This window comes from Drosophila yakuba, chromosome 3R, assembly GCF_016746365.2.
Source record: "Drosophila yakuba strain Tai18E2 chromosome 3R, Prin_Dyak_Tai18E2_2.1, whole genome shotgun sequence".
Taxonomy (NCBI): Eukaryota; Metazoa; Arthropoda; class Insecta; order Diptera; family Drosophilidae; genus Drosophila; species Drosophila yakuba.
In genome coordinates, this window is record NC_052530.2 from 12,455,623 (window position 1) to 12,481,574 (window position 25,952).

The 25,952-nt window shown below is 45.2% G+C and overlaps 1 protein-coding gene across 6 annotated transcripts; it reads left to right on the plus strand.

Moving 5' to 3' along the window:
* LOC6536558 (cadherin-86C) lies at positions 1-25,803 on the plus strand. 6 transcript variants are annotated; one of them, XM_015192347.3, is made up of 12 exons: positions 1-1,004; positions 14,430-15,232; positions 15,741-15,824; positions 15,919-16,044; positions 16,112-16,261; positions 16,326-16,440; positions 18,327-18,519; positions 19,494-20,811; positions 20,857-21,005; positions 21,686-21,776; positions 22,218-22,414; positions 22,483-25,803. In XM_015192347.3, the coding sequence occupies exons 2-12, from the start codon at positions 14,432-14,434 to the stop codon at positions 25,115-25,117; spliced, it is 5,859 nt and encodes a 1,952-aa protein (XP_015047833.1). In that variant the 5' UTR covers positions 1-1,004; positions 14,430-14,431; the 3' UTR covers positions 25,118-25,803. The 6 variants fall into 6 exon arrangements, 4 of the variants coding, with proteins under 4 accessions (XP_015047833.1, XP_015047834.1, XP_039231512.1 ...); XM_015192348.2 differs by lacking the exon at positions 1-1,004 and adding an exon at positions 3,170-4,161; XM_039375578.1 differs by lacking the exon at positions 1-1,004 and adding an exon at positions 3,170-4,161 and having other exon boundaries at positions 20,875-21,005.
* The last annotated feature ends 149 nt before the right edge of the window (positions 25,804-25,952 follow it).

The window sequence follows — 25,952 nt, forward strand, 5'->3', positions numbered from 1 at the left end:
TGCGGTGACGCGTTTTTCTATGCTTTTCGGTAATGTGGTGACAAGTGTTAACTGATTATACAAGTAATCAATACATCATTAACTTGCCAAAATAAAATCGTGTTGAAAAATTATAGAGTATAATTCCTAATAACATAATTGCGTCCCAATACGCTGATTTAAATCCACGCATGTGAAATTACTTTTGGGTCAATAAACTTGATTCGAAAACACGACAAGGCTGTCAGAAGAGCGAAAAATCCACATCGGCCACCTCGTTTCGAACATTTTCAACAAAAGCCAGATTAATTATTTTTGAGGCAGTGAACTCTTTCCCTTCGCGCCACCTCGTTCTTCTATTGATTACCCTAAAAATAATTTAAGAAAGTGGAGACGGCGCGATAACTGCTGGGTGCCTTGGCGGATCCGAGGTTGTTGTACCACCGAATTTGGTTTTAGCCCTCTGCTAAAGTCATTGTTAGCCCAGATAAGCCATCTGGCCAGAACGGGCTTCCTAAATAGAGCATCAGCAAAGTAAAGTATGTGTATGTACGGTCGAGTACGTGTGAAAACTTTCAATTCACTTCGCTGGCTAGTTGTTACTTCTGGAATGGCTTTCGGTGTCGGTCTCCGTGCCGGTGTCTTAAGTTCCCCGATTCCTAAGAATCACTCAGAAAAGCGCCTGATAAGGGGCAATAAAGCGAAATTGCACCAATGCAGGGCCTAACAATTCGATGCCACATGTTGCAGGCTGTCAAAGTTGCGCTGCCAAAGTGCATCGCGTGATTTGTGCTATATCTAAACTTCCATGCGGATAAAGTTAACATGACAGTGAAAGCCCCAAACTTATGGCAAATATTGAATTCTGTATAACAGAATAACAGAATAACAACATGACATTTGTTTTACTGCTGTCGTGTATCCCTTAAACGCAACATTTAAAACTAAATAGAGTTTAAATCGAGTGAATGGATAATGAAGCGCAACAAATCGGGAATTAACTGAGGGAATCTAACCAAAATGAGGTAATTACTATTTTTGTTTTGAACCTCACTGGAAAATCCAATTGCACTTGAAAATTGTGTGTGTGTACTACTTAGTACATATTTACTATATAGTATTCATTCTTGCTTAAGTATGCATGGTAATGGTAATGGTAATGGTTATTTGACGTGTCCGATTGGATAGCTCACCCTAGACTACTCCTTCGGCCCCTTTGTATTTGTATTTGGCCTGGTCACAAGGTCAGGCCGTCGTCATCATCAAAATTAATATATCTGTAGGTCAAAAAGGTTAGGTGCCGTTAAGTTGGTGTGTTCAAGGTAAGGCCTAATCGAAGGCCCATAAACCAGGCTCAACTGGTGGATGCGATTTAGGGCGTTGCCAAAGCCAATGGCATTCCGATAAACCATCGTCGTCCTCATTATTGGGTTGACCCCATTCAAGGAGCCTGGGATGTGGAAGAGTCAGGATAGCTGGCTAGCGACTTCGTCAACCCAAGACGTGACTAACAGCCGCCAAATAAAATCCAAAAAAAAAATAAAAAAAAGCAAAATAGATGCCTGGAAAAGTGTGTCACCACGTGGGCCCCTTTGGCCAAATCTCAAGTTTTTCCAACTGCAGCCGTGGTAAAAAAACCTCCATGCGCACGGAGGTTAATATGAGAAATGGGTTCAACATCTGCTCCGAGTTCTTGTCTTGGGTTTTTGGGCCTGGGACTCGGCGGTAAACTCGTTTAGGTTGCCGCCCTCATTGTGTTCGTTTTTCCTTCATTTTTGGGCCCCATGTATAAATATCCTATAGACAGCCGACAACAGACAGCGGCACTGGAACTGGCAGTGGAAAATATTTTAATGTACTATACTATACCTACGATAGGCTGCTCTGGCGCTCTGGAGCTCTGTTACTCTGCCGGCTGCATTAGATGCAGGTCACAAGATAAATAGCACAGAACACGATTACACATATTGAACAAGCTGAAAACATGATCGAATTACTGCAATTTCGTGTGTGTAGCATTTTCCGGCCCGACGCCACCGAGAAAATCCAGCCTGAAAAACATTGGTTCTCTAAATGTTTTAATTTGTCGATGGCTGAGAGGGCGCCCCTCTTTTATTTTTTTGACCAAATTAATTAAATATACACAAGTCATTAATCGAAAACATGTCGGTTTTTGAATGCGAGTATTATTAGCATAGTCACGGTCTCAGTTACGAGCACTATTAAAAACGATGACCTTTACAATATTTTCCTGGCGGCCAGGAAGCAAATCCAAATTACATATTTCGAAAGATAACAAGACACTAAGTGCAATCAGCAATGCATTAATCTATTTTTATGCCCTTTTGGAAACTACTAAAAATAGTTAATATAGATAGTTACGGCCACTTGCTAGCAAAACCCTTTGGAAAAGCCAATATTACAAGTAAACAAATATATATGTTATGATACCTTTCAGGAGTTGAAAAAAACAAAAGCAGCACTATTTTATTTTGAAACTCTTTCGAAATTTTAAGCGAAACATAAATCTGCAACATAAAGCAACTGGCTCAATAAAAGCTTTAAATTCAAAGCTGGCGTATATTTTGAAGTGAACTATTGTTTTCATGTTCAAGCATCCAAATGCATTAAGTGCTTTGATTTGCGGCTTGAGAAGGTGGCAATAAAATCACCGACATAAGCAGCGATATATAACATGCAATAATGGCTTCATGTCTCAATTGAAAACGGCGAAAATCGCCAACAAATTACCTATTGTATAAGCTGTGCAAATTTGTGGCCAATAGTTGAATAATTGAAAGAAACGCCATTTGCATGTGCGAACGCAACCGAATACAAGAGCTGCAGGATTAATTGCGGACTCGTCCGCTTCCGATAGTTCTCAGGCTTGTTTATTATTGGGAATATATCAAGGTTCATTGGAGTGGACTGAAGTGGAGTGGTGGGGAGTGGTGGAGATTGTTGTGTGCAGCACAGTGGTTGTTGTACCTACCGGCGAGCGAAACGGGTTTGCTGCTCCCACAAAAACAAGAGTGGGTATTGCCACTGCCTTGCTTTCGTCTCCGACTTCAAAGAGAAGAAAGAGCGAGAGAAACCGGCTTTCTGCGGCTTGGAAGACTCTCGCTCTGGCTTTCTGCGAAGAATTCTCCGCGTGCAGATAAGCTCCACTAGTCCAGTCCAGCACTCTTTCCGGACCATTGGCGTCGGCAGTAGCACTTTGTCGTCGGCGCGCTTTACAACGCACACCCGGATCGGAATCGGAATCGAAATCGGAATTGAAATTGAAATTGGATCGCAACGACTATGCCATACTATACACTTACTATACCTATCTGCGATTGAATCGTGATCGCGATCGCCATCGGAATTGGAATTGGATTCGCAATTGCAATTGAAATCGGGACTCGAGACTGAAGACTGAGATTGTAGAGCTGCTAGCTGCTGGCCAGGCAGTATAATTGCAGCAATTTAATGTGGACGCTGAACTGCTGACGCTGCTGTACGTAAATACTTTTGATGTTTTTTTGCAACTGGAGACGGAGACTCCAGCACGGCGAACAAAAGAACGTTTAGCAAATTCGCCAGGTTCCCAAAAATAAATGTGCTTCGGTGTTGAGTTACGCACAGAATGCTTTCCTAGTACTGACTGACAGGTCTGCCCCATCGGGATCCCCATTAATTTCGAATCTGAGCGATCTGATCGACTTTGATCTAATCCGAAGGCAAGGTCGTTCGAGGTTCATTCAAGCGAAACCCCAAATTGGTTATCTGAGCAGCTTAGAAGAAAACACGGATCATCGAGAGCAGTTCGGTTCGGTTTCAGTTTCGGTATTGGTTTTCAATCGGTTTCTTGGGTTTCTCGACTCCGCAGTTTAAATTTATGGCAGACGTGCTGGACGCGGAAGGATAGTTGGTGAAAAAACGCTCAGCAATGTGCCTCTAAATCAGTGGCCAAAAAGTGATGCAGTCAATTAAAGACTTGGTCTATTAATATTCAGTGCGTGTTCGAAAATGTCAATCACTTGATTACAAACGACAAACAAAAGCAGTGAAGTGCTCGAATTCGGGTTGCATAAATAAGGCGACCGACCACATGGAAAGTTGAAATTAAAAGTCAGACTGTGAAGATACGACGATTTTTCACCGGAGTTCACAACGCAGCTCTTTTTAACCATTCAAAAGGTATAATTGAACTAGTTTGTATGTACATATTTAATCAACTTAAGTCTGATGTGCGAGGGAGAAAATAATATATATAAATCAAGTCAAGTCCCTGCAGACGAGATAAAGTCCAAATAAAACCAAGTAAAAGTCAAGACCAACTCTCCCTTGTATTATTAGGTAATCTTCAAAGTTTTAAAGGGGCATACACTTCTATAAACATAACCAATTAACAAATGTTTTAATTATTGATGTTAAAAGGATACATAAATATCCATGTTCTCAAATACCTCTATTAACTATCTATCTGCTGTAAAAAATTCAAATGACTTCTGTCGACAATTAATCATTAGGCCCCTAGTTAGAAAAATTTAATTACTGATCTACCGTTCAGTAGCAATCGATTTCAACAGACGCCGTAAATTTGACAATCTATACCGCCTTCCTTCTGAAATCTCAGATATTGTCGGATGGTTTTCCAGCAATTTGTGGGATGATCCCCCATAAATACTCGAAACATTAAACCATATGGTGAATCTAATCAAATCGGTAGCTTAGTCGGTCCATGTTGATGGATTACATAACGTTGTACGTTGTACGTCGTACGTTCGTCTGCAGCCAGCCAGTGACTGCTGCTGCTGCAGGAACTAGCCAAGTTGCTTTATATATCTGTATATATATGTATATACAGATACACATCTGTATATATCGAGCCACACGAACATGGCTACCAGCTAACAGCTAGCAGCTACCAACGCAAAAGCAAACAGAGACTCCAACTCAAACGCAAACGCAAAGGCAAACTACATACCTGGCCACTTACCTGAGCGGCAGCAACAACACCGGAGCGACCTTGCCTGACCCACTTTACTCGGGGCAGTGCCAAAATTGACAGCTTTGCGGCATTTTAAAATTTATGCTGCAGAATTATCCATAATGGCTGTGCTGTGTGCACTGTGTGCTCTGTGTGTCTTATGTGCCGTCCCGTGCGTGCCTGAGCATCGAAAACGTAGGTATGGTACGTATGGTACCATATATTCGTGCCTCGTTTGGCTTGGGTTCTCGAAAGTTTAACTTTTTTCCGGCCATCGATCTGCCGCTTGCTTTCATTTATAAAAAATCCGACACGCCGCCGAGGGGTGCAGTTGCTTTAGGTCGACGGTCGACGGTCTATGATTTATTTCATTTATGGTTATTCTTTTTTATGCAACGCATCGAACCGGGCATATTTATTAATTGAGGGGCAGGCTGTTGGCCTCAACTAAAAACGGCAAATTAGACTACTGGAAAGCCATTCGTCGATCGCTGCATCCCGATTAACAGCGCCCGGAGACGCTTAAAGTGAATTACATCGACAGCACATCGGCATAGGCATCGAAAAATCGCGTTCGTTGCCTGAGTCTTTCGATTGCCGCAAGGCAACGGGACGCACGTCCACATCCACATCCACATCCATGTACCTCAACTGGTAATGGCGACTAGTTCTCGCCGGTTGCCCAACGCAGTGGTGGCGTCATTAAAGTGTCGTTCAACCGTGGTCTTAAAAACACAATTCGGAGTCTGAAGCCTTTTGGCCCGACCGCATGCAAAATGAAGAACAATAACTGCGCGAAGGCACATAAAGACATTTATTTATGCTCGACGCCCACAATGTCGCCGCTGCAGTCTGGCTTTTTGGCCCGCTCTTCATTTCCCATACCGTGCCCGTGCAGAGCTCTTGGCCAAAACACTACACAACACTCTTGGCCAACTCTCAGCGCGTCCCATTTGCCAAAGTGGAAATAAATTTTTGCTTTATTGAGGAGAGCAATTATGGCCTACAACGACGCGGCGATCCCTTACAACGACTGCAAATAGATTTTCTGTTCTTCAAAATAGCCCTGGCCTCCAGTCCATTCCCAATCCCAATCTTGGTCTTTAAGCACTGAAAGAAATTAGCGTTTAATTAAACGATTCGAAGCACTTAAATTTGATTTGTAGGCAATATGTCCCATCAAAACATTAAACTTATAATTTGTAAACTAATATCTTTGTAATAAATTCGTTTAAAATGACAGAAATTGAACGACTAAATGAATGGAAGTTCGCATTTAGATATGAGACTATCCACATTTATTGTCGATTTGTATATGGTTTTTGCTGAGTGTCTTAATGCCGTAGGCCGCTGATCCGCCAGCCAGCCATCAGTCACAGTCTTTGTCTGGCCGTCTGCTAGGCTTCCTTCATCCGATGACGGTTGGTAATCCAGACTGAGGAGCTGACTGAGCTGAAGGCTGGCCAACGGCAAAGGCGTTTTTTAATACCAGTACCATCCCAGTTGGATGGATGGTATCCTATGGAGCGTTGGAGCCTGGCTGTTACTGTTGATGCGGCTTAACTGCAATCCAAACAAGCATTAGAAGACTGCAGGATGGGTATTTAAACCGCGCTGGCATGGCGAAAATAAATGTAAATCAACTCGCCCAAGAGTGCCTGTGAGTGCATTTTCTTATAAAAGTTCACATAAATTAAGCCAATTAATTTCGTGTCTGCCAGCGCTCCGTGGCTGGGTGCCGATAAAGTCGAGATTCAATTTGAGTACTCAACACGCTGCCGGCTGGAGCATCGGATTCGATCGCCAATCGCAATGCCCCGGGTGGAATAGGAGTCGACTCGGGATCTCTCTGAATCTCTGGAACCCTGCTAGCATGGTCGTAGTTGAAGCTAAGACCATCTCGGTATCTGTCTTCGCTGTCAATCCCACGCACCATTTTATGACGCTGCTCGCTGGTATTGCTGTTATTGCTGTTATTGCATTCATTGGGGTCTTATATTTACATTTTTATTTTATTTTTACGCTGCGTTTGCTAGGGATCGTAGGAACCGTGGCCCAAAAACAAAGCGGCAGCATGACGGATCCAAAAAAAACCCAAGAAATATAAAAAAGGTACTAGAGTCGACAGGCGAGACGAACCGAGCCAGGCAAAACCGGGCAATAGAAGGCGCGGGCGATGACGCTGTAGATGTTTGTGGGGTTTCTTAATATTTATCAGACGATGATGGCGATGGCTAGATGGGAGCCAAAAGCCCCAATGTCGAAAGCCCAAAGCCCATGATTCCAGATCCAAAACCGGAGATGCAAGACGTCGGCGTTGGCGTTGGCACCCCGACTAATCGAAGAGTCTGTGGTCCAGCCCCCGTGGTCGGTTCCACATCCGAGTTGAATCTGGAGTGGTTGAGGTCCCTTCGGATGCCAAACAATACATTGTTTGTGCTCCTCATTTACAATCGACTGTGAACTGTGGGCCAAGTTTCTCACTCAATAGTTGGCAGCCTGCAGCTGAACCTTGTCTAGGCCGCCGCAGTGCGTTTCTTTGTTAATTATAGGAAAATGGTATTAAACTGGCTGAAACAAAGGCGAACAAAAAAAAAACGTTGGCTGCCAACTGCTTGGAATTGCTGAGATGAAAGGAAAACATCACAGTCGGCCCCGACGATAATTAGAAAATCTGGGGAAACGGCCATAGTTCAACAAAAAAAGTTTTTAGTCATCCATAACACGTACAACCGCCAGCCGAGCCATACAAACTTGGCTTTCAAAGATGATAGTGATAAGTGCCAGTTTTATGACGCCAAATTAGTTGTATTTTAAATGTTGCCCCTAGTAATTATCACATTACCAGCGCGCATATAATTTTATTTAGTTTTTAAAATAAATAAAAGGCGAGACTTCGAGACACTTTGAAGCACACACATTATTGTCTCGCCCTCCGTTGGTATTTGCCAAGAATTCACAAGTACAATGAAAATTCTTAGAAAGCACCAAGGTATTTGAGCCGACATTGATTTGCAGATAGGAAACCAGTTATACCTTGAGAAATAATGGCCTTCTTTATAGTAAAAGTGCACTACGCCATCCATCATATAACCTTTCACAGTTATCCACATAACAATATAGATTTACATCTAGAAAATAAAGCGCTACAGATATATCCCTATTAAATTTATAGATAGGTTTTAATTGTGCGCCTAATGGTTGGGCACATCAATAGGACTATCCCACAGGCGATTGAATAATCACTGTTTGCAGAGCACTTTATGGGCCGCAATTAAAATACAAGAACAATATTTTAAAAATGCTGCCGTTCTCAGACATGCAGCAGTAGTTATCCCTGTTGTTTCCATTTTGCTCAGCTATATCACCTTTATGCGTATTTATTTTACATAGCGAGGCGCACCCAGAAACACGCCCGCAGCTGCGGCAATAAAAACTTTATAGATGCAGATATGTACGTACACTGCAAAAATTGACTGCAAATACATGAATAAATATCTGTGTGTTTGCTGACGAGCTGACAGACAGACAAAAGCCCAAAGACGGAAAGGAACGGCCGGCGGCTTTTGGACTCGGGTTTGGGCCCAGTCACAACTCCAGCTCCAGCTCCAGCCCAGCTCCAGACCTCAGACCACAGACCCAGCTTAGACCCAGCTCCAAAGCCCCTATCCCCATTCCCCAACCCCCCAACCGCCTGGTCCCAGCCCCACCCCCTGAAGTCCGAACAGGAAAGGATAGACGGGGCTTCTAGCTTGGTGAAGGACGGTCGACGGTCGCATGGGGGACACGAACGAGCCACGAAATAAACGTTGATTACGAGTCTGCGCCGCTAGCTGCCTTCGCCGTCTACTCGCGTCTGCACTGAGAAAAAATGTAGGTAGTTCAATTATTTCGAGGGAAGCTTGTTCCTGGTCACAACCATTTACAATGCTTGAAGTTGACTGCTGATCATTTATTTCTTTACTTAATAGTTTCAACTATGTGCTATACATTTGTTTTATTTCAATTTATAATTTGGCTTAATTGATTTGTGCAACATTTCCCAGTTCTAGATCATTTAACTTTGCGAATTTGTCGCAGTGCAGAAGTTTGTTTCTGCCCGCTGTCTGGCTGCGAGCTCTATTGTCGTGAAGCAGATTAGTTTGCCATCAGGTTCAACTTTATTTGCAACACAAATTTTCATTCTACTTGTGTGCAGCCACGGCGCAGTCGCAGCCGCAGCCAGTTGCAGCCCAGCCCGACTTTAAAAACCAAGCCAAATCCAAAAAAAAAACAGAAAAAACTATTTGCAAAACAAAAAAAAGAGACAAAAGTGCAGAGCTCACGAAGCTGCGTGCTGTGGAAGTTGCAGTTGGATTTTGAACCGGAGCCAGGCCAGCCCGAAAAATTGAACAACGCCCAAAATCTTGTTTTGCTCCAGAGTGAACTCACGAGCTTTGGCCGTTTTGGCCGAGGCGCGCCCGATTTTGGAGTGGGAATATGCTGTGGAGCACAGACCATGCCATAGCTATAGACTAGGGCTGGTAGACCGCAGACTAGACCAGAGACTAGACCGCAGACTTGGCCCAAAAGCAGGAAGACATTGATCATCGGCAGCGGGTCGAAGTTTACATACCCTTCACTCGCGACAACCCAATAAATGCAGTTTGCCAAATTTTCCGACAGCTCTGGCGATTGCAAACCAATAAAAAACGAAACTGTTTCATAAAGTTCGGGAACGTAAGCAATCAGTACTGTTTTTTTCCAGCTACCTGATTACAATCAACATTTTTAATGTTCCTTTTTATCGCTGGCAATATCCTTTTATTGTAATCACTGTCCATAAACGAAACCTTAAATTCAAATGAAAATGGGAAAGCAATTTTTTATTTTTTCAAAGAGGAAACCATGAGATATGCTTGGCGCACTTTATGGGATAGATAGATAGAAAGATAAATAAATAAGTAGATAGATATATAGATAGCTAGATAGCTAGATAGACAGATAGATAGATAGATAGATATATAGATAAATAGATAGATAGTTAGATAGATATATAGATAAATAGATAGATAGTTAGATAGATATATAGATAGATAGATAGATAGATAGATAGATAGATAGATAGATAGATAGATAGGTAGATAGATAGAAAGATAGATAGATAGATAGATAGGTATATATAAAGATAGATAGATAGATGCTAAAGCATTACTTCAAACAAAAGTTTTAAGAAAAATGTTTAAAAATTAATGATCATTCATGTAAATTCAATGAAATTTTTAAAAACATCTATAGCTACCCCGCAAAAGTTCCTAATGAATCGCCTTTTTAAACAATGCAACTTAATTTAAAATACCTTCACAATTGAGGTAGCTAAGTGGCAGCTAAAGCAGCTGTTTATTTCTTTAAGCAATGCCCCTATTTAGGCCATCAATTGATAAACAAGGCTACAGTGACTCTGGCATTAATGTGCCCAAGTGTTCCCCCATTTCAAAGGCATTTCTGAGCGGCACAAATGAAGCCATTTTGGGTGGTAATAAATTCAACTGACTCATACTCCTTTCTGCGAAGAAATGTAGTCTTGCCTGAATCCGTGGCGTTATGTGAACGATTGTTCAATCCTATATATAGATGCTGCAGAAGTAGCAGATAGCAAATAGCAAATAGCGAAACATCAAGGCGTTGGCTGCCGATCCAGCTCCAGCTTCAGCTCCAGATGGAGATGGCGATGGTGATGGTGATGGCGCTGGAGAGACCTAAGACCGGGCCAAACTTCATTGCCAGTGGTAGATTCAGTTGACCAGCCAGCCAGCCAGTTGGCCATTTAGCCAGTAAGCCAGGCAAGCTGTCTGACTGCTCCGATCCGGCTGGAACACACATATATGTGTTAAGAGAAATTCGGTCAAATGGCACAAAAATATTGTGTGCCGTGTGTTACAATTGTTGCGCAACAGCAGCCGGGAAACTGCGAACTGGGAACTTGGATGTGGATATCGTGGATATGGTGGTGGTTGTGGACTTCGATTTGGATTTGCAGCCGAACTGGGCCTGGCGATATACTCGTACTTGCAAATTGAATGCATTATCGGGCCAGCCGGGCGGCCAGTGGTGTGCATACTATGCGCATATAACACAGATTCATTATACTCTAGCCTTTCTAAGCCAAATGCGGGCAGCAGCAGCATGAGCAGCCTGAGCAACCGCGGCAGCAGCCACAAAATATATTGCAACACGCTGGCGACCAAAAGCGAGGGTGTCGGGTGGCCATAGCCTCGCCTCCAAACTTCAAGCCCCAAACCCCAAACTTCAAGCTCCATGCTCCATGCTCCAAACAGAAAACTGCAAACTGCATACTGAAAACTCCAAGTGGGGCTGCCTGGGATCCGACTGACATAACTGGTCATTGGCTTGTGGCTAAGGACTCGACGATGCCACTTAGATGCAGCTGCACAAACTGGAAATTGGCAAATACAGCTAGCACGAACGGACCAGAAACCGGATTGCCAATAGCTCACCGCCGAGCTGTTCGCAAAAAAGTCTGAGCTCGCAATTTAAGCAGCCGACGTTCGGTTCGTTTCGGGCCAAAAGGAGCAGCTGCACTGCGAGAAAAATATGCCACTTACAACTATGTAGCAACAATTATGGATGTCACTTGCAAAACCGAACCTAGCTAGTTGGCTCCCTTAACTATATCATTGTACTTCCAGCTAAGTGCAGTTATCCTAGCAATACTTATCTTTGCATGCTCAGTATTTTCTCGCAGTGCGTAACCAATGCTGCTGCTGTCTGTTGGCCAGTTTTGTAATTACGAGCAGCACACACGTGAACGCTAAGGGCCAGCAAATGGTCCCAGTCCCAGTCCCAGTTTCAATCCCAGGATTTGGTCAATGATTCGCCTGCGCGCGGCTACTGTCTGCAGGCTCCTCCGATTCTCCTGTAATCGAGCATCCAGAACGATCGTTTTTTTCGTTCTTTGTGTCCAGAGATTGCCACTGGATGTCGGAGCCGTAGACCCTCAATTTGCTCAACTGCTGGTCAACCTGGCACTCGGATGAGTGCAACAAAAAAAAAATGGAAAAAAGCGAAATAAAAGCTCTACACTGTCATTTCAACACCGTTTAATGTCCGCTGTCATTTGTGTCAGCGTTACGGTCGGAGTTTTATCATCTTTCACGTTGTGTGTACTTACCAATTTGAGCAATTTGGGCTAAGAAAACCGAAAGCCGTCGCGATCTATTTCTCGATTTCCTTCGCTGGCCGCTGTCTTTTCATCTCCACCCAAGAATCCATCAGTCAGCTATTAAGTGAAAGAGCTGAGCAAAAAGCGAGAAGAAACACATTCCCTAAGGTTTATGGAATTTTCATTAGAATAACAAGTTTTAATGGCTGCCGTTCAGCAGCAAGTAGACCAGAAAGAACGGCGATACTTTTACCAAAGACTCGGAGAAATGCGTCTAAAGTACCGCTTGTAATTGTCGCACATGATTAAACGTAATGAAATTTTTTCGCGTTTAGACAGACGAGACGTGACCGCTTGAATGACCGCGTTACCAATTCTGAAACCCGGCTTGTGATGATGACCGATATGATGGCCCAAGAACGAACCTCTTTAGCCAAGACACATCATAGCCCAATTATCTTCTATACATGGTGTTCTTGGGGCCGAGAAGCACATACTCATGTACTCAAAAACGAGTGCTACCTGTCATCCAGCCATATAATCCCCATCTTTCCCTCTGAATCGGATGAATCGACACTTTATCTGGGGTCTTAATTGCGCCAGGTTACATAAAGGTCATCAAGAGCTATATGCTGCTGGTAATTTTATGAGATGATAACGATCTCTGAACTGCACAATAACTTGGCTCGAACAAAACGAAAGTTATTATGCTGTCACATTAGTTTTAATTCGTTGAATACCTATTAATTTCGCAGATCTGTGGATCTGCATCTTGCGGAGGAGAAGCTTTAATTGATAGCCGTTTATGCGATCTGAGTTTAATAGTTATGAAAACCGAAAAGAATTACGCAATTGACCGCCATTACTACACTTTTCTGAGATAGGTGAGAAAGTAATGCCCTTTTTTCAACAAGTTGGAAAGTAATGCAAGTAAGGCCATTAAAGCATTAGTTGGAAAGCCTTTTCACGAATCGATTTATGGCGGCCATTCTTTAGGCGAAACAAAAGCAATTAGGACAGCTATAACCTTTTCAAGTGTTAAGTTCATAATTTATGCCCATTTCAACATATTGCCAAAACGCTTTCAGCTCTTAGTTTGAGTTTGTCGGCTCACTGGCTCATTTCTCTTGCTCACATTTGTACAAACGTGCATATATGGCACCGAAAAAGGGGGAAAAAAACAGAAAACTTAAGTACAAGTGGCGGAAAAACATTGACCAACTGGACTTAATCGTTGTGAAAAGTCAGAGCGATTGCATAAAGCCAAAGTATCCGAGTATTTTGTTAATTAATAATATTACAACTCGGCCCGATGTTTGAGCAGTTTGTTTAGCCAGGGTGCCAAAAACAGAGCGTCGTGTTTGCGACAAATAAGCAGTCGTAGATCTCTTAATTGCATTATTTATCAACCGTGGACCAGCTCAACTGCGCTTAAGCCGTACAAATTGGCCTCTTCTGTTGGTCATGGCTACATGGCTACCCCGCTACATGGGCTCTACATGGCTTAAGGAAAAATGAAAGTGCTGCAGTATTAATTATGAAATCTAATTCGATTTTAGAGCGCTGCCCAGACCGCCCCGAACGGAAAATGAAAGTAGATGGTGGCATGGTCGCTTGGTCAGTCGATCGGTTGGTTGGTTGGTTGGTTGGTCAGTCAACCACTTTTGTGGAGCGACCGTCCGGTCGCCGAGCTAAACCTTAATACATAGTTCAGTTCACACTTGCACACACCCGAAGCGATCCCAACTGCAATCCAGTCCCGACTTGGTGCTTTGGATTCGTCTTGGCCCACAAAAGTTATGCATTTCGGCCGATGATTCGGCGCGGTTTAGACCGTGGTCACCGCATTGCACAACCACGCTCGCTTCCCAATCCCAACTCACAACCTTTTGGAAATCCGTAGATGCAGATCGGGTGCTCTGATAGCATCATATAATTGATCCACGATGATGCATTACAAGTCGTTTCTAAATTGGCTCTTTAATTGAATTGCCTTTAATTTCCGTGTTAACACCTTCCATTCGATACGCATTGCGTTATAATTGAAATTAATAAGGTTACCGTTTCAATCGCAGGGAAATTTCAATTTTGATTTTTCGGGGCTTGAACTTACAATTTCATAACTGATTTCATTTCTAAAGCAGCGGAAGTAGACTTCTTTTTGTTCGCGGCACTAATTTAAAACTTTACTTCAACTGCTTTACTAAAGTCCGGCTTATTCATTTATTCGTTAATCCATCAAGTGTAAGAACTTTTTATTTTATGTCTTGGCTTGTACTAATCCCGAATTTTTGGCCTTTTCTCTGATTCCAGAAATGGCTTCCACAAGTAGCAGTCAGCCGGAGAAGAACCGATCACATGTCCCGCTTTGCCGCCTGGGAACAGAGTCTGTCAGTCGCACGAGTGCCGCTGAGGAGCCCAGTGGGCAGAGGGAATGCTACTACTACACCCCAGCTACCTCCCCGCACCATCACCACCACCACCAACACCACCACCAGCACCATCACCATCACCACCAGCACCACCATCACCATCGCCTGAAGCAGCACCACCGGCATCATCATCGTCATCATCATCAGCATCAGCAGCAGCACAATCATCAGAACCAGCAGATGCAGCACCACTGGCCATCGCGACTGGGTCCAATTGGTCCCTGGTTGGGCGCAATGACCGCCTATCGACTGCTGACAATCAGCCTCCTAATTGGCATTCTGTGTCCACATCACGTCCAGGGAGCGGACCCCAAGTTCGATCCGACCACGCGCATGCGCCTGGTTCTTGTGCCGGCGGACGCACAGGTCAACTCGGTAATCTACAGGTTGCGTGCCACCGACGAGGAGTTCGACTATCCGCTGACCTTCGAGTTCGTGGGCGATGCCAGCGCCTCCACCGTCAAGGTGGAATCGCTTCCCTGCACCAAGTACAATTCCGTGTGCCAGGCGAACATCGTACTCCAGCGGCGATTGGAGCCGGGCAGATATTATGACTTCCAGGTATCGGTGAAGGACACCAAGGGTGGGATGACCACGCAACTCTGCTCAATTACGGCCACCAACTTCACCACGCCGCACGACCTCATCTTCCCGCACAAGCCCGGCATCATAATGATACCCGAGGTGAGAACACTACCCATCCACATGTGGCCACGGCCAGAACGTTTCAATTACCAATTACGAGTAACGCCCGTGAAGAGATCCGTCTAGGGGAGCTGGGCCACTTGGAAAAAGTTCTATTACAGAGGTCTTAGGATCAAAGAGAATCCAGGGAACTACTATATATCTTAGATTTCTGCAATACAGATTTAATCTCTTACATTTCCATTTCCTTATTATTTCGAGATATTAGTTAAGACAGTAACTTTCGACCAATTAAGAATTGCTAGTTCAAGTCACCAATTTTCCTGCCAGTGTAGCCACTTTAATGAAGCAGTAATCAGATAAGCCATTAGAAGCACGTCTCCCAATGGAGAAGATGCTATTCGTTTTTCATAAGCGATGCTCGTACACGATAATCATTGTTATGGGGCAAAATTACAAGCGGATTCGGACAGGGTCAAATGTGTAATTTACTCCAACCGAAATATCATCAAAAGTTATAAGCCCCAACCCCGATTTATCTTTAAAGGATGCTAAACGCGGCACGGAATTGGATTACGTAATTGCCCGCAAGAATCCGCTGTTTCAGAAACCAGTCTACCTCGAGTTATGGGTAAGTTGGGTGATGGCAAAGGCGATGGCGATGGCGATGGAGACCCCTAACCCAACGGAGCTTTTGATTTATGGATCGTACTTTTCGCCAACAGGGTTCTCCGCTGTTTGCCATAAGACAAAAAATCGTATCTTCCGAGACCACAGAAGGCACCGTTTTCCTCCTGGGACCATTAGACTTTGAGAAGCAAGCCATGTACCATCTAACGATACTAGCCAATGTATGTACTTATAGTGTATTTTAAGTTAATCATAGCTATAAGTGGTAATATCCTATTCAACCCGAAGGATGCCTATGCTGAGCCTGGCCAAGATAGTCGCAATATAGCGGGCACTGAGATAGTGGTTATCGTGCAGGATGTGCAGGATCAGCCGCCAGTATTCACCTCTGCTCCTCCAGTGACCAAGCTGCCACCGGGCATACTGCCGGGCGATAAGGTATACATTTAACTTTTCTACAGCTCCTGGGAACATAAATTCCAATGTTTCTGCCTCTGCTCAGATATTGCAAGTCCACGCCGAGGATGGTGACAAGGGGAATCCCCGGGAGGTGCGCTACGGATTGGTATCCGAGAACAATCCGTTCACCTCGTTTTTCGACATCAACGAAACCAGCGGTAAGTAAAAGACGTATTTCTATGCGGAAGCACACTTAGTTTTTAAGGCTCGAACATTTATCAAAGAGATAACACACTTTAATTCCTCCTGTGATGGTCATCGTTTGCAAGAACGCCTATATAATAGTTACTCTTACCATCGGCGACTGTAATAAAATAAGATAACATCTTCATGGGACACTGATAGTGCATAGATAGTGGAAAATTTTTTGTCTTAGCGTCGCCGATTCAGATGCATCGCAGATTCCCAGAGATGAGGGGCGAGCTTTTTCGCAAATATAGTCGCAGGAAGCAAGAAAAATGGTCTGCGCATGGGCAGCGGACTTAAAAATATTGACCACAAGTAAAGCAAGCAAAATAAATTGGACGAAAATCAGAAACCACAATAGCAGCCAACAAATGCCAGGCATAAGCGAGAGGAAAATAGCCGCAGAACAACGTCAGGTAACCGATATTAACATAACTACCAGGTGGTGCAGCGGTGCAGTGGTGCAGCGGTGCGGTGTAGTGGTTGTACTGCAAGCAACACGGCAACACGGCAACCCGCTTTGTCGTCAGACTCGTTAGATAGAAACCCATCTTCACCCCGCCTCCGAATCCCCCATTTCCCCATTCCCCGATTCTCCGATTCCAGCCAACTTCCTCCGACGTCAACGGCAATACCCGTTCGTTGCGGCCAAGTTCTGTGCCGCAATTTGGCCCAAACCCAAACCCAAAGCCAAGCCACCACAGAGACTTCCTTGTTTCGTGCTAGTGCTAGTCTCGTCTCGTTGGCAGTAGCACTTTGATGACTTTGGCTATAAGGCCGAGCCGCTCTTGCCCCGCCATCGAGTATAATGGCCAGGCTGTCTCCACCTCCACCTCCAAACCTCCAACTCCTCCTCATGCAACTCCTCCTCGTGCAACTCCTCCTCCTCCCGCAATCAGCCCACAATTTCTTTTAGCCATGTGCAGTGGGAAGCACTCTTGCCACGAAGATTCACAGTTTGCTGGCCCTGGCCAAATGAATTTCAAATTGGAATCCCTTTGGGGCAAAACAATTAACAGCCTTGTGGTCGATATTCCCACTGCCCGGATTTATTAGGCAGTGCTGCAGCTATTTTTAGGCTCGCAGACACGAAGTACTTATTTAACGGCAACGACGCATAAATAAATAGGCTGCCTCTTTTATACTAGATATGCACTTCAAGTTGAATAGCTAATCAAATTATGAATGGCCAGGTTATGCAGCCAATTCTGGATTCTGAGAACCACTAAGAACTTTGCTGTGGCGCCAGTTAATCCGCCGAAAGTTTATGGGTGGGAATCTTTTCCTCTCGAGCTGCACAGAATCTTTTTTGCATATTACCCAACGACCACCGGGGGAAATGCAAAAAAAGTGTTCAATAAAAAATTGGGAAAAAAGCATAATCAACGTGCACTGAACTTGGCGTGGGAACTACCAACTTTCTGCACCATTTATCAGGTTTTCTGATGACGGCTGGGTGCAAAAGGAAAAACGCTTCTGGGCCCACAGGCAGATTGCAAGCATTTACAGCTGGCTGCAGCTCTGAGTTTTTCCAGTACGCAAATCACACCGGAATAAGTGCAAAAAAATGGACTGAAGTTCCCATAGTTGACCTTTCTAATTGCCTCGAGTTGTGACTGATGGGTATTGGATAGTTCTTTTTACTGGCTAGAAAATAACTGCCTTAGTTAACAGCAGCTTGATTAAGTGCTATGACTTAATGATGCTATTTTATGTTGTTTCAAATGCTTTGAAATTGTGATTTATTTTGATTTTATTTCCATTTCAGTATCAATTTTTCAGGTGTAAATTTAATTAGTTGTAATTAGTTCGAAGCCCTGTATTAAATCAATCAACACATCTGTTATTTGCATTGCAGGCGAGATCTTCCTGATGCGACCCCTCGAGGACATTGCCTTCATCACGCATGTGGGTGATCCGGTGCTGCTCACCGTAATTGCGGAAGAGGTTAAGGTGGGTCGTGACGAGCCGCCCGCACTGGCCTCCACGGTCCAATTGGCGTTCTTTCTGCCCGATCGCACCAATTCGCCGCCGTACTTCGAGAACGATCAGTAAGTACCAGCAGGTTCCCATCGCAGCAGCCGGAGGCATACTACAAACTACAAAAAAAAAAACGGACAGACTTTGCTAGGGCAAACCTGCTTAACCACTATAAGTCCCGGGTCCCGAGTCCCGAATCTCTGTTCCCTGTTCCCTGTTCCCTGCACCCTCCCAGTGCAATTTGGCGAAGTAGGAGTGATGTTGCTTATCCAAAAACAAAGCCCAAAAAGACACCAGTGTGCTCAGAGCTCAGTGTGCGACCAACACAAACAACAAATTTTACCCGCGTCCATTAGCATAAAGTCCTAAAATTCTTGGCATAGGCAAGCACGATGACGATGACGGCGACAAGGCGACGACTTAGAAGACGACCAAGTCGAAGACGAGGACGAGGACTATAAACTCTTCTGCTGAAATCAGCGACTGCAGCATCCATTTATGCGCACTAACTTTGAACTCCAGTCCGTCCCAGCCGAATTCCCGACAAACTGGTAACAGCCAACTGCCAGTCCAGCTGCAGTCAGAAAAATGGGCAAACTTCCATCAAAAGTGGTGATGACTTGTAGCTTGTTTTTTCGAACTGATCGATTGAAACATCACTGCCTTGGAACTCAGCTGAAATCTGCTAGCTATCTGTTTTTTTTATCATTTTCGTTGCATATAATATGTACGTATATAGTATTTATTGGGATTGTTTTTTAGAACAAAATGGCAAATTATTTCCTGCGACCTTGTGCTGTCCATATAGTATTTCCCTTTACATAATGAGCCATGTCTGTGGATCTGCAACGACGTGGCTAGTCACTAGCTTTTTGACGAGTGTAGAAGTAGCTTGTCGCACGCCTTTACAACCGCATACAGGCGTTCACGAAGTTCTTTCCCCATGCTAATCTCTGGCTCACGACTTTTCTCCTCCTCTGCTCCTCTGCTCATCTGATCCTCTGCTCATCTGCTCCTCTGCCCATCTGCTCCTCCTTTCCCGCAGCTATGTCTCGAGGGTGGACGAGAACGCCCCACAAGGCACCGCACTGACGTTCGTTGATCCCTACGTGCCGCGGGTCTACGACGATGATACGGGCAAGAACGGCGTCTTCTCGCTGACGCTGCTCAACAACAACGGCACGTTCGAGATCAGCCCCAATGTGGCGGAACGGAGTGCCGGATTCCTCATCCGGGTGCGGGACAACTCCATGCTGGACTACGAGCAGCAGCAGTCGGTGCAGTTCCAAATCCTGGCCCAGGAACTCGGACCGGCCACCAATCTCTCGGCGCTGGTCAACGTTACGGTGTATATCAACGATGTGAACGACAATGCTCCGGCTTTTGAGCAGCCAGCTTATTCCGTAGAGCTGCCCGAGAACATGACGGCGGGCACAAAGGTGGTCCAAGTGCTGGCCACCGATCCCGACTCGGGATTGGGTGGCAAGGTGCGCTATACGGCCATACTGGGCTATCTGAACACCTCGCTGAATCTGGACGCGGAGACGGGACTGATCACGGTGTCCACCAACAAGCATGGCTTCGATCGGGAAGTGATGCCCGAGTACCATCTCTACGTGGAGGCCAGGGACATGGATGGCGAGGGAAATCGGGCCCAGGTGCCATTAATAATCAAACTAATAGATGTCAACGATGAAACGCCTATCTTCGATAAGGATCTTTACGAGTTCATACTCACACACGATCTGATGGGCTTCACCACCACTGCCGTTATCCATGCGGAGGACAAGGACGCCACAGCTCCCAACAACGAGGTGCGCTACGAGATCATCAATGGCAACTACGACAATCAGTTTGTCCTAGACAAGGTAACCGGTGAGCTGACCGTCCGGGAGAAGATCAACCTGCGCTCCAAGAAGAACGCCAAGACCAGGAGACGTCGGCAGGCGGGATCAGCTGATGAGGATACGGACATATTCATCCTGACAGCCAGGGCCTATGATCTGGGAGTACCGGTGCGGTTCTCCACCACCACGATCCGTGTTTATCCACCAGAGAGCCGGAAGCGCACTGTCAAGTTTGTGGTGCCAGGACACAATCCGGACAAGGCCAAAACCGAAGAAACCCTGTCCGCCCTTTCCGGCGGCAAGGTGTACATCCACAACATCCGCCCATTGAGTCCCGATGAGCCGGGTGCCAAGGACATACCAGCGGGTAATCCGGGCATCAAGGAGCGCAGTGTGGTGACGGCCACCGTGATTTACGACAGCTCCTCGGTGGTGGACATATCGGAAATCCAGCAGCGGCTGTCCCATCACAACAACTCGTATGCCATTATGCCGCAGGACACTTCCAGCACCGACGTAAGTGGATCCTGGAGGATCGGGTTGCCTAATTGCCATTAATAGACTCTCACTCCCCTGCAGACGCAGTACAAGGCCGAGAACAAGGTGCTCTTCTGGCTGCTCATCCTGCTGGCCACCCTGGTGGCCCTGACCATCCTGATCCTGCTGCTCTGCTGCATCTGCTCCTGGTGTCCACTGTACGGGGCGGCGACGTGAGTACCAAAAACTATTATTCAACTTAGGATGGGATGGGTCACTACACATTCGGTAAAATTTCTCAAGAAAAGCAAATAATAATTGGAAACATCTTAATTAAAGTATACAAGCATCTAATATTTCTTCCATATTAAAAAAGCAACGAATATATTTTCCAAAGATTATTTAACTATCTCAGTATGAAACCTACTTAGTCTCCCCACAAAATCACTTAGGCGCAGTGCTAAAAACTGAAATGGAAATAATATAATTGTAAATACTGCACATTTTGAGTGCATACAAAACTCGTTACCAAATGCACATATAAAAAGCTTTATTGCCAAATAGTTGTAATAATATTTATTAAATCCGACTTTCTAATGCTTAATTGGTCATGGGTGAGCCGCCAAATTGTAAAGTTAATGCTGGCGAACATTTGACAGTCATATGCAAAGTGGCCAAATATTTACGATGCCCAATAAATGCTGAATTTTCAAGCACGCAATTGCCACTTTAACTTGCCGACATAAGTATAATGATAACTGAGTTAAATGGTTATACCATTGAAATTAGCTATCCAAGTCCAAACTGGTGAACAGGTTTCATAAGATTTCTGGGATAAATTACATAACATATAATAAACAACACACATCACAACCATTCTATCCATGTATAATCTTTTATTTTTCTCTTGTAGCAAAAGAATAGTTAATATCAGTAAAACTGAAGACGATGTGCATCTAGTGCATAGGGAAATGGCAAATGGAAAACAAACAAAATCTGTTCAGGTAGATTTTGAACTTTTTCGAATTCAATTGTAGTAGTAAATTGTAATGCAAACGCACTTACCAAATTCCAAATTGCAAAAGCTATCAATCTTAAGTTTTTCATTTTTGATTTCCTTATCGACTACGAAATTTGTTTCACTTTGCAAAATTTGCACAACTCATAATGGATACGGAAGTATATCTAACATGTACAATCTAACCCCAGGATGCATTTCACAAAGCAGTTTGAAGTAAATAACATTAGACAATGCAAATATTTGTTTTAAATTCGAACGCTTTTTTATACGTACAAAATCTTCATTCAAAAGGCAACTGCTTAGTGAAAAGTTTTCAAGTTTCTTTGCTTCATCTGCATTATCAAGATCCTTAGATATACTTCGCTTTTTCGGATTAGTATAAACATACAAACGTATCCGAACTGAATCCCCAACCTACTTGCAGGTCGCAGAGTGGATGGGAAGACGCGATGCCTGGTCAGCGGAGAAACCTCCAGATACCCGAACGAAGCCCACCCGCTGGGAGTTCCACGATGGACGTGAACAGCTTGACGAAGACGTAGGAAGGGGCCAGGACATCGGCGAAGGCGATCGGCGGCACATCCAATCCGCCGAGGAGCAGCAGCGACGTGTTCGCATCAAGTAGGATTATAAACCAGACTTCAAAACCAAATAGAACTTAACTTTTCCTTTATCCACTAACCTTACAGGCATAACCGCACAGCCAAAGACGACCTTCATCTTAATTTCCATAACTCTAGGACTAATCTGATCAACGACCGCGACGTATACATGGAGGATGTGATTGAGAACCGCGATCTGGCGGGCGACAGGGAGCACATAACCCGGACCCGGGTGAACAGGCAGGAGTACGCCCGGAGGAAGCAGTACGACTCGGAAGTGCGCCACATCGACGATGATTCCATGCGAAGGCATGAGATTGATCGAGGGAGTGACATCGACTTTAATACCGCCCACAATAGCCTCAAAAGCAAAAGGGAGCTGTTCATCAAGGATGGCAACGTGGAGATACTTCAGCTGATGACCAGGGATAAGACTAGGGATGGCCTAAACCTGGACGATGACAACATCTATGTAAATGTGCCACTGAAACCGGCTGGTAATCTCTCCCATCCGCAGTTGCTGATGGTCGACAACTCCGGCAAGGAGATCCTGATGCGCAGGTTCATCGAGGAGCAGCCGGATGGCAAGCAGATTATCAGAGAGCATTATCAGATAGTTCCGGGCGCTACCTATATCCAATCCATGCCCAATGAGGTGCAGCAGGGATCGACCTTAAAAGGCGATACTTTCCCGCTGGGAAAATCGGGACCAAATAGCATAGTTTACTCCCAACTGGAGCCGGAGGTGAAGGTCATCCACACGCAGCCGGTGCAGGCAGGCGAAGGTGTTTCGCTGGACCAGCAGATGCAGCCAGCTGTCTCCCATCAGTCACTCACCCACGAACTGGAGCACTCACTCAAGCAGCAGAATGCACTCCTCCGACAGATTCTGATGGAGAAGGAGAAGTTGGAGAATGCTTACACCCAACACGAAGTGGCACTGGAAACGCAGAGTCTTCCCGGCCAGTCGATGGCCATAGGAACTCAGACGGATTGCGATGCTGGCACTCAGACAGAGGGATTGGACGGCGTCCTGGATCCAGAAATTTCCCTGGCGAAACCTTCTCGCCGAAGAGCCCGCAGCGAAAACGACGAGTCCATGTCGGAGGACGGATATGAGTACGTGCGCTTCAATCCGCCAAATAGTCCCGAAGGAGTCTACTGGATCAAGAGAAGGAGGACGAAAAAGCGGCCAAGGCAACCTCGCAAGAGGATCGTGATGGTGGAGGAGGTGAAGCGCAAGATCCGGACGCCCATCAAGGAGGAGGAGGAAGTTCAGGAGCGCAAGAAGCGGGTGCCACCCAAGAAACCTCTGAGGGAGACCAAAACGAGTATCCTGCGCAAGCAGTTGAGTGACGAAAGTCGAAAGGACCAATCCCGAAACGGGGAAAGCCAATCCGGCAATCGCCACAGATCCGAATCGGACTCCCATAACCGCGATCTGTTCATGGAAATAACCGACTCCATGGACGAACTGGCCAGTCCGGGATCCCACAGCATTCGGAAAATACAGGTGGAGAAGTACTACAAGCACTCCGATGCCGACTTCGATGAGGACGACACGGAGTACTCCATCGATTCGGATGGGGATGAGATTGTGATCAGAACCAATTACCCTAGTCGAGCGCAGGAGAACGAAAGGTACCGAAAGCAAGAGAAAATCTATGCGGACCCAGAAAATCCAGTAGAGCACAAAAAGCCTCTGAGAAAGTCGTCACCAACGGACTCCCAGCCAGAAGCCATGCCCCGGCTATCGAGGCGCGATAGCTCCAAAAGAGGTGCCAGGAAGCAGACATCTTCGGAACCGCCACATAACCGAGTGTCCATCTCAAAGTACGAGTCCACGGTGACAGAGAATGGCAGGAAGCTCATGTCCACATCCACGGAAATAGTTGGCTCCAAGCGATCCCTAACCGATCGCAGTTACCAGAGTGAGACGGAGTTGGCGGGACTCGAACAAGAGGAACGTAATGTACCTAAGTACATGGAGTGGTACTACAACAAAAAGAAGTCATCCGTTAGTGGACGCACCTCCACCGAGTCATCCAAGTCACAGCCATCCAGCAAGAAGAGGGTGGGAGCAGCGGAGAAGCGGGTTTCAAAAACCAGAATCACAGTGCAACCCAAGGACGTGGAGGAGGATGATGAGACTGGTGGCAGATACAAGCCGGAGCCAGCGCCCAGGAAATCTCCACCAAAAGGCAGTCGATTGCTGAAGGAGGATCGAGCTCTAAACAAGCAGCACAAACCCAAAATCGAGACTGACACGAATCACCCGCTGCTCCAGCACTCGGAGCACCGTTTCGAAAGGGAGAACGCCCTGGAGGTACCGGCTGCGCCCACCAAGCTGCCCCACTACATGTATCCCGAGACTCCGCCACATGCAGCTGCCGCCGGAAAGGAGTCCAAGGCCGTCAGGGAATCCAAGACCAGCAAGGAGGCCAAGCCCAAGCCATCGCCCATCCGAGAAAACGAAGTCAAGGTGTCCAACTCGAAGATCTACGTGGAGCATCGCGGGACGGGGCATCCCACACAGAAACAGCTAAACGCGTCCACACTGGAGGATGATCACGATTCCGGAATTGCGATGAACTCATTGCTCAACAGCCTGGGACGTCGCAATCCCATTGCCGAGAAGAAGAGCGTCTTCTCCATCGCCTACGACGATGTCAGTCGGGTTAAGAAGATCAACTCCGGCGGAGAGTCGCCGCAGTACTCGTAGGCCGATCCATTCCAAACCTCCACACACAAAAAAGGAACAATCATATGTGATAGCCTCAAAGGCTCCCTACCTGCGAATCATCGAACCAACACTATCTGCAATACTGTATCATATACACCAAAAACCAGCATGTTACCCATATTCGTAGTCTACGGGATGTTGAGATATGTTCAACTCGTTTCCGTGCACCGAAAATACGTTAGGATCCGGACCCGATTCCGGATCCGGTTAGCCGCTTTCATTTTACTCATAAGCCGACAGATGTAGTTCAAAGTTTTATATCTAACGTTATGCCTAGATAAGTGGTATGGTATTGACAATGATCTTGTCGATCTTGTCGCTCGATTTGTACCACAAATGTATTCAACTCTATCCTATATGCATTAAATACTCTACTACGTATGACCAAAATTGTTAAGAATATTTATGTGGATAGTGTCTAATGGATCTGTGTACATATATACGTTTGTAGCTATAGCCCACAAGTCATAACCAAGTGCTTTCCTACCAGAAACTTGTGCAAATGTGTATGTACTCGTACGTAAGTTAATGTATATTTTGCAGTCGAATAAACAGATGCCTGCCATATTGAAAACACTTGCGAATATAATCTAATAAATCGAACGCAAGTTTTTGTAAATACTTTATGTATAAGCTTATGCAAATAAATCCAATTAATCCAAAAATGTTAATGTTTCATCTGGGAACTTTGTGCTTTCTTAAGTGCGTGATAATCTTATACGTGATTCTATTTTGATACGGAATGACACACCAAATGCGTCAGGGGTTAATTCTAATGTGTTTTTAGGGTTAAGTTTAAAGTGTTTTTTACGTT

What these genes read in the sequence shown, in the direction of transcription:
- LOC6536558 (XM_015192347.3), top strand. Translation starts at nt 14,432, where the DNA reads ATGGCTTCCACAAGTAGCAGTCAGCCGGAGAAGAACCGATCACATGTC. An exon ending in CAGTCTACCTCGAGTTATGG is followed by an intron (nt 15,825 to 15,918) that starts GTAAGTTGGGTG and finishes TTTCGCCAACAG; the next exon opens with GGTTCTCCGCTGTTTGCCAT. An exon ending in AACAAACAAAATCTGTTCAG is followed by an intron (nt 21,777 to 22,217) that starts GTAGATTTTGAA and finishes ACCTACTTGCAG; the next exon opens with GTCGCAGAGTGGATGGGAAG.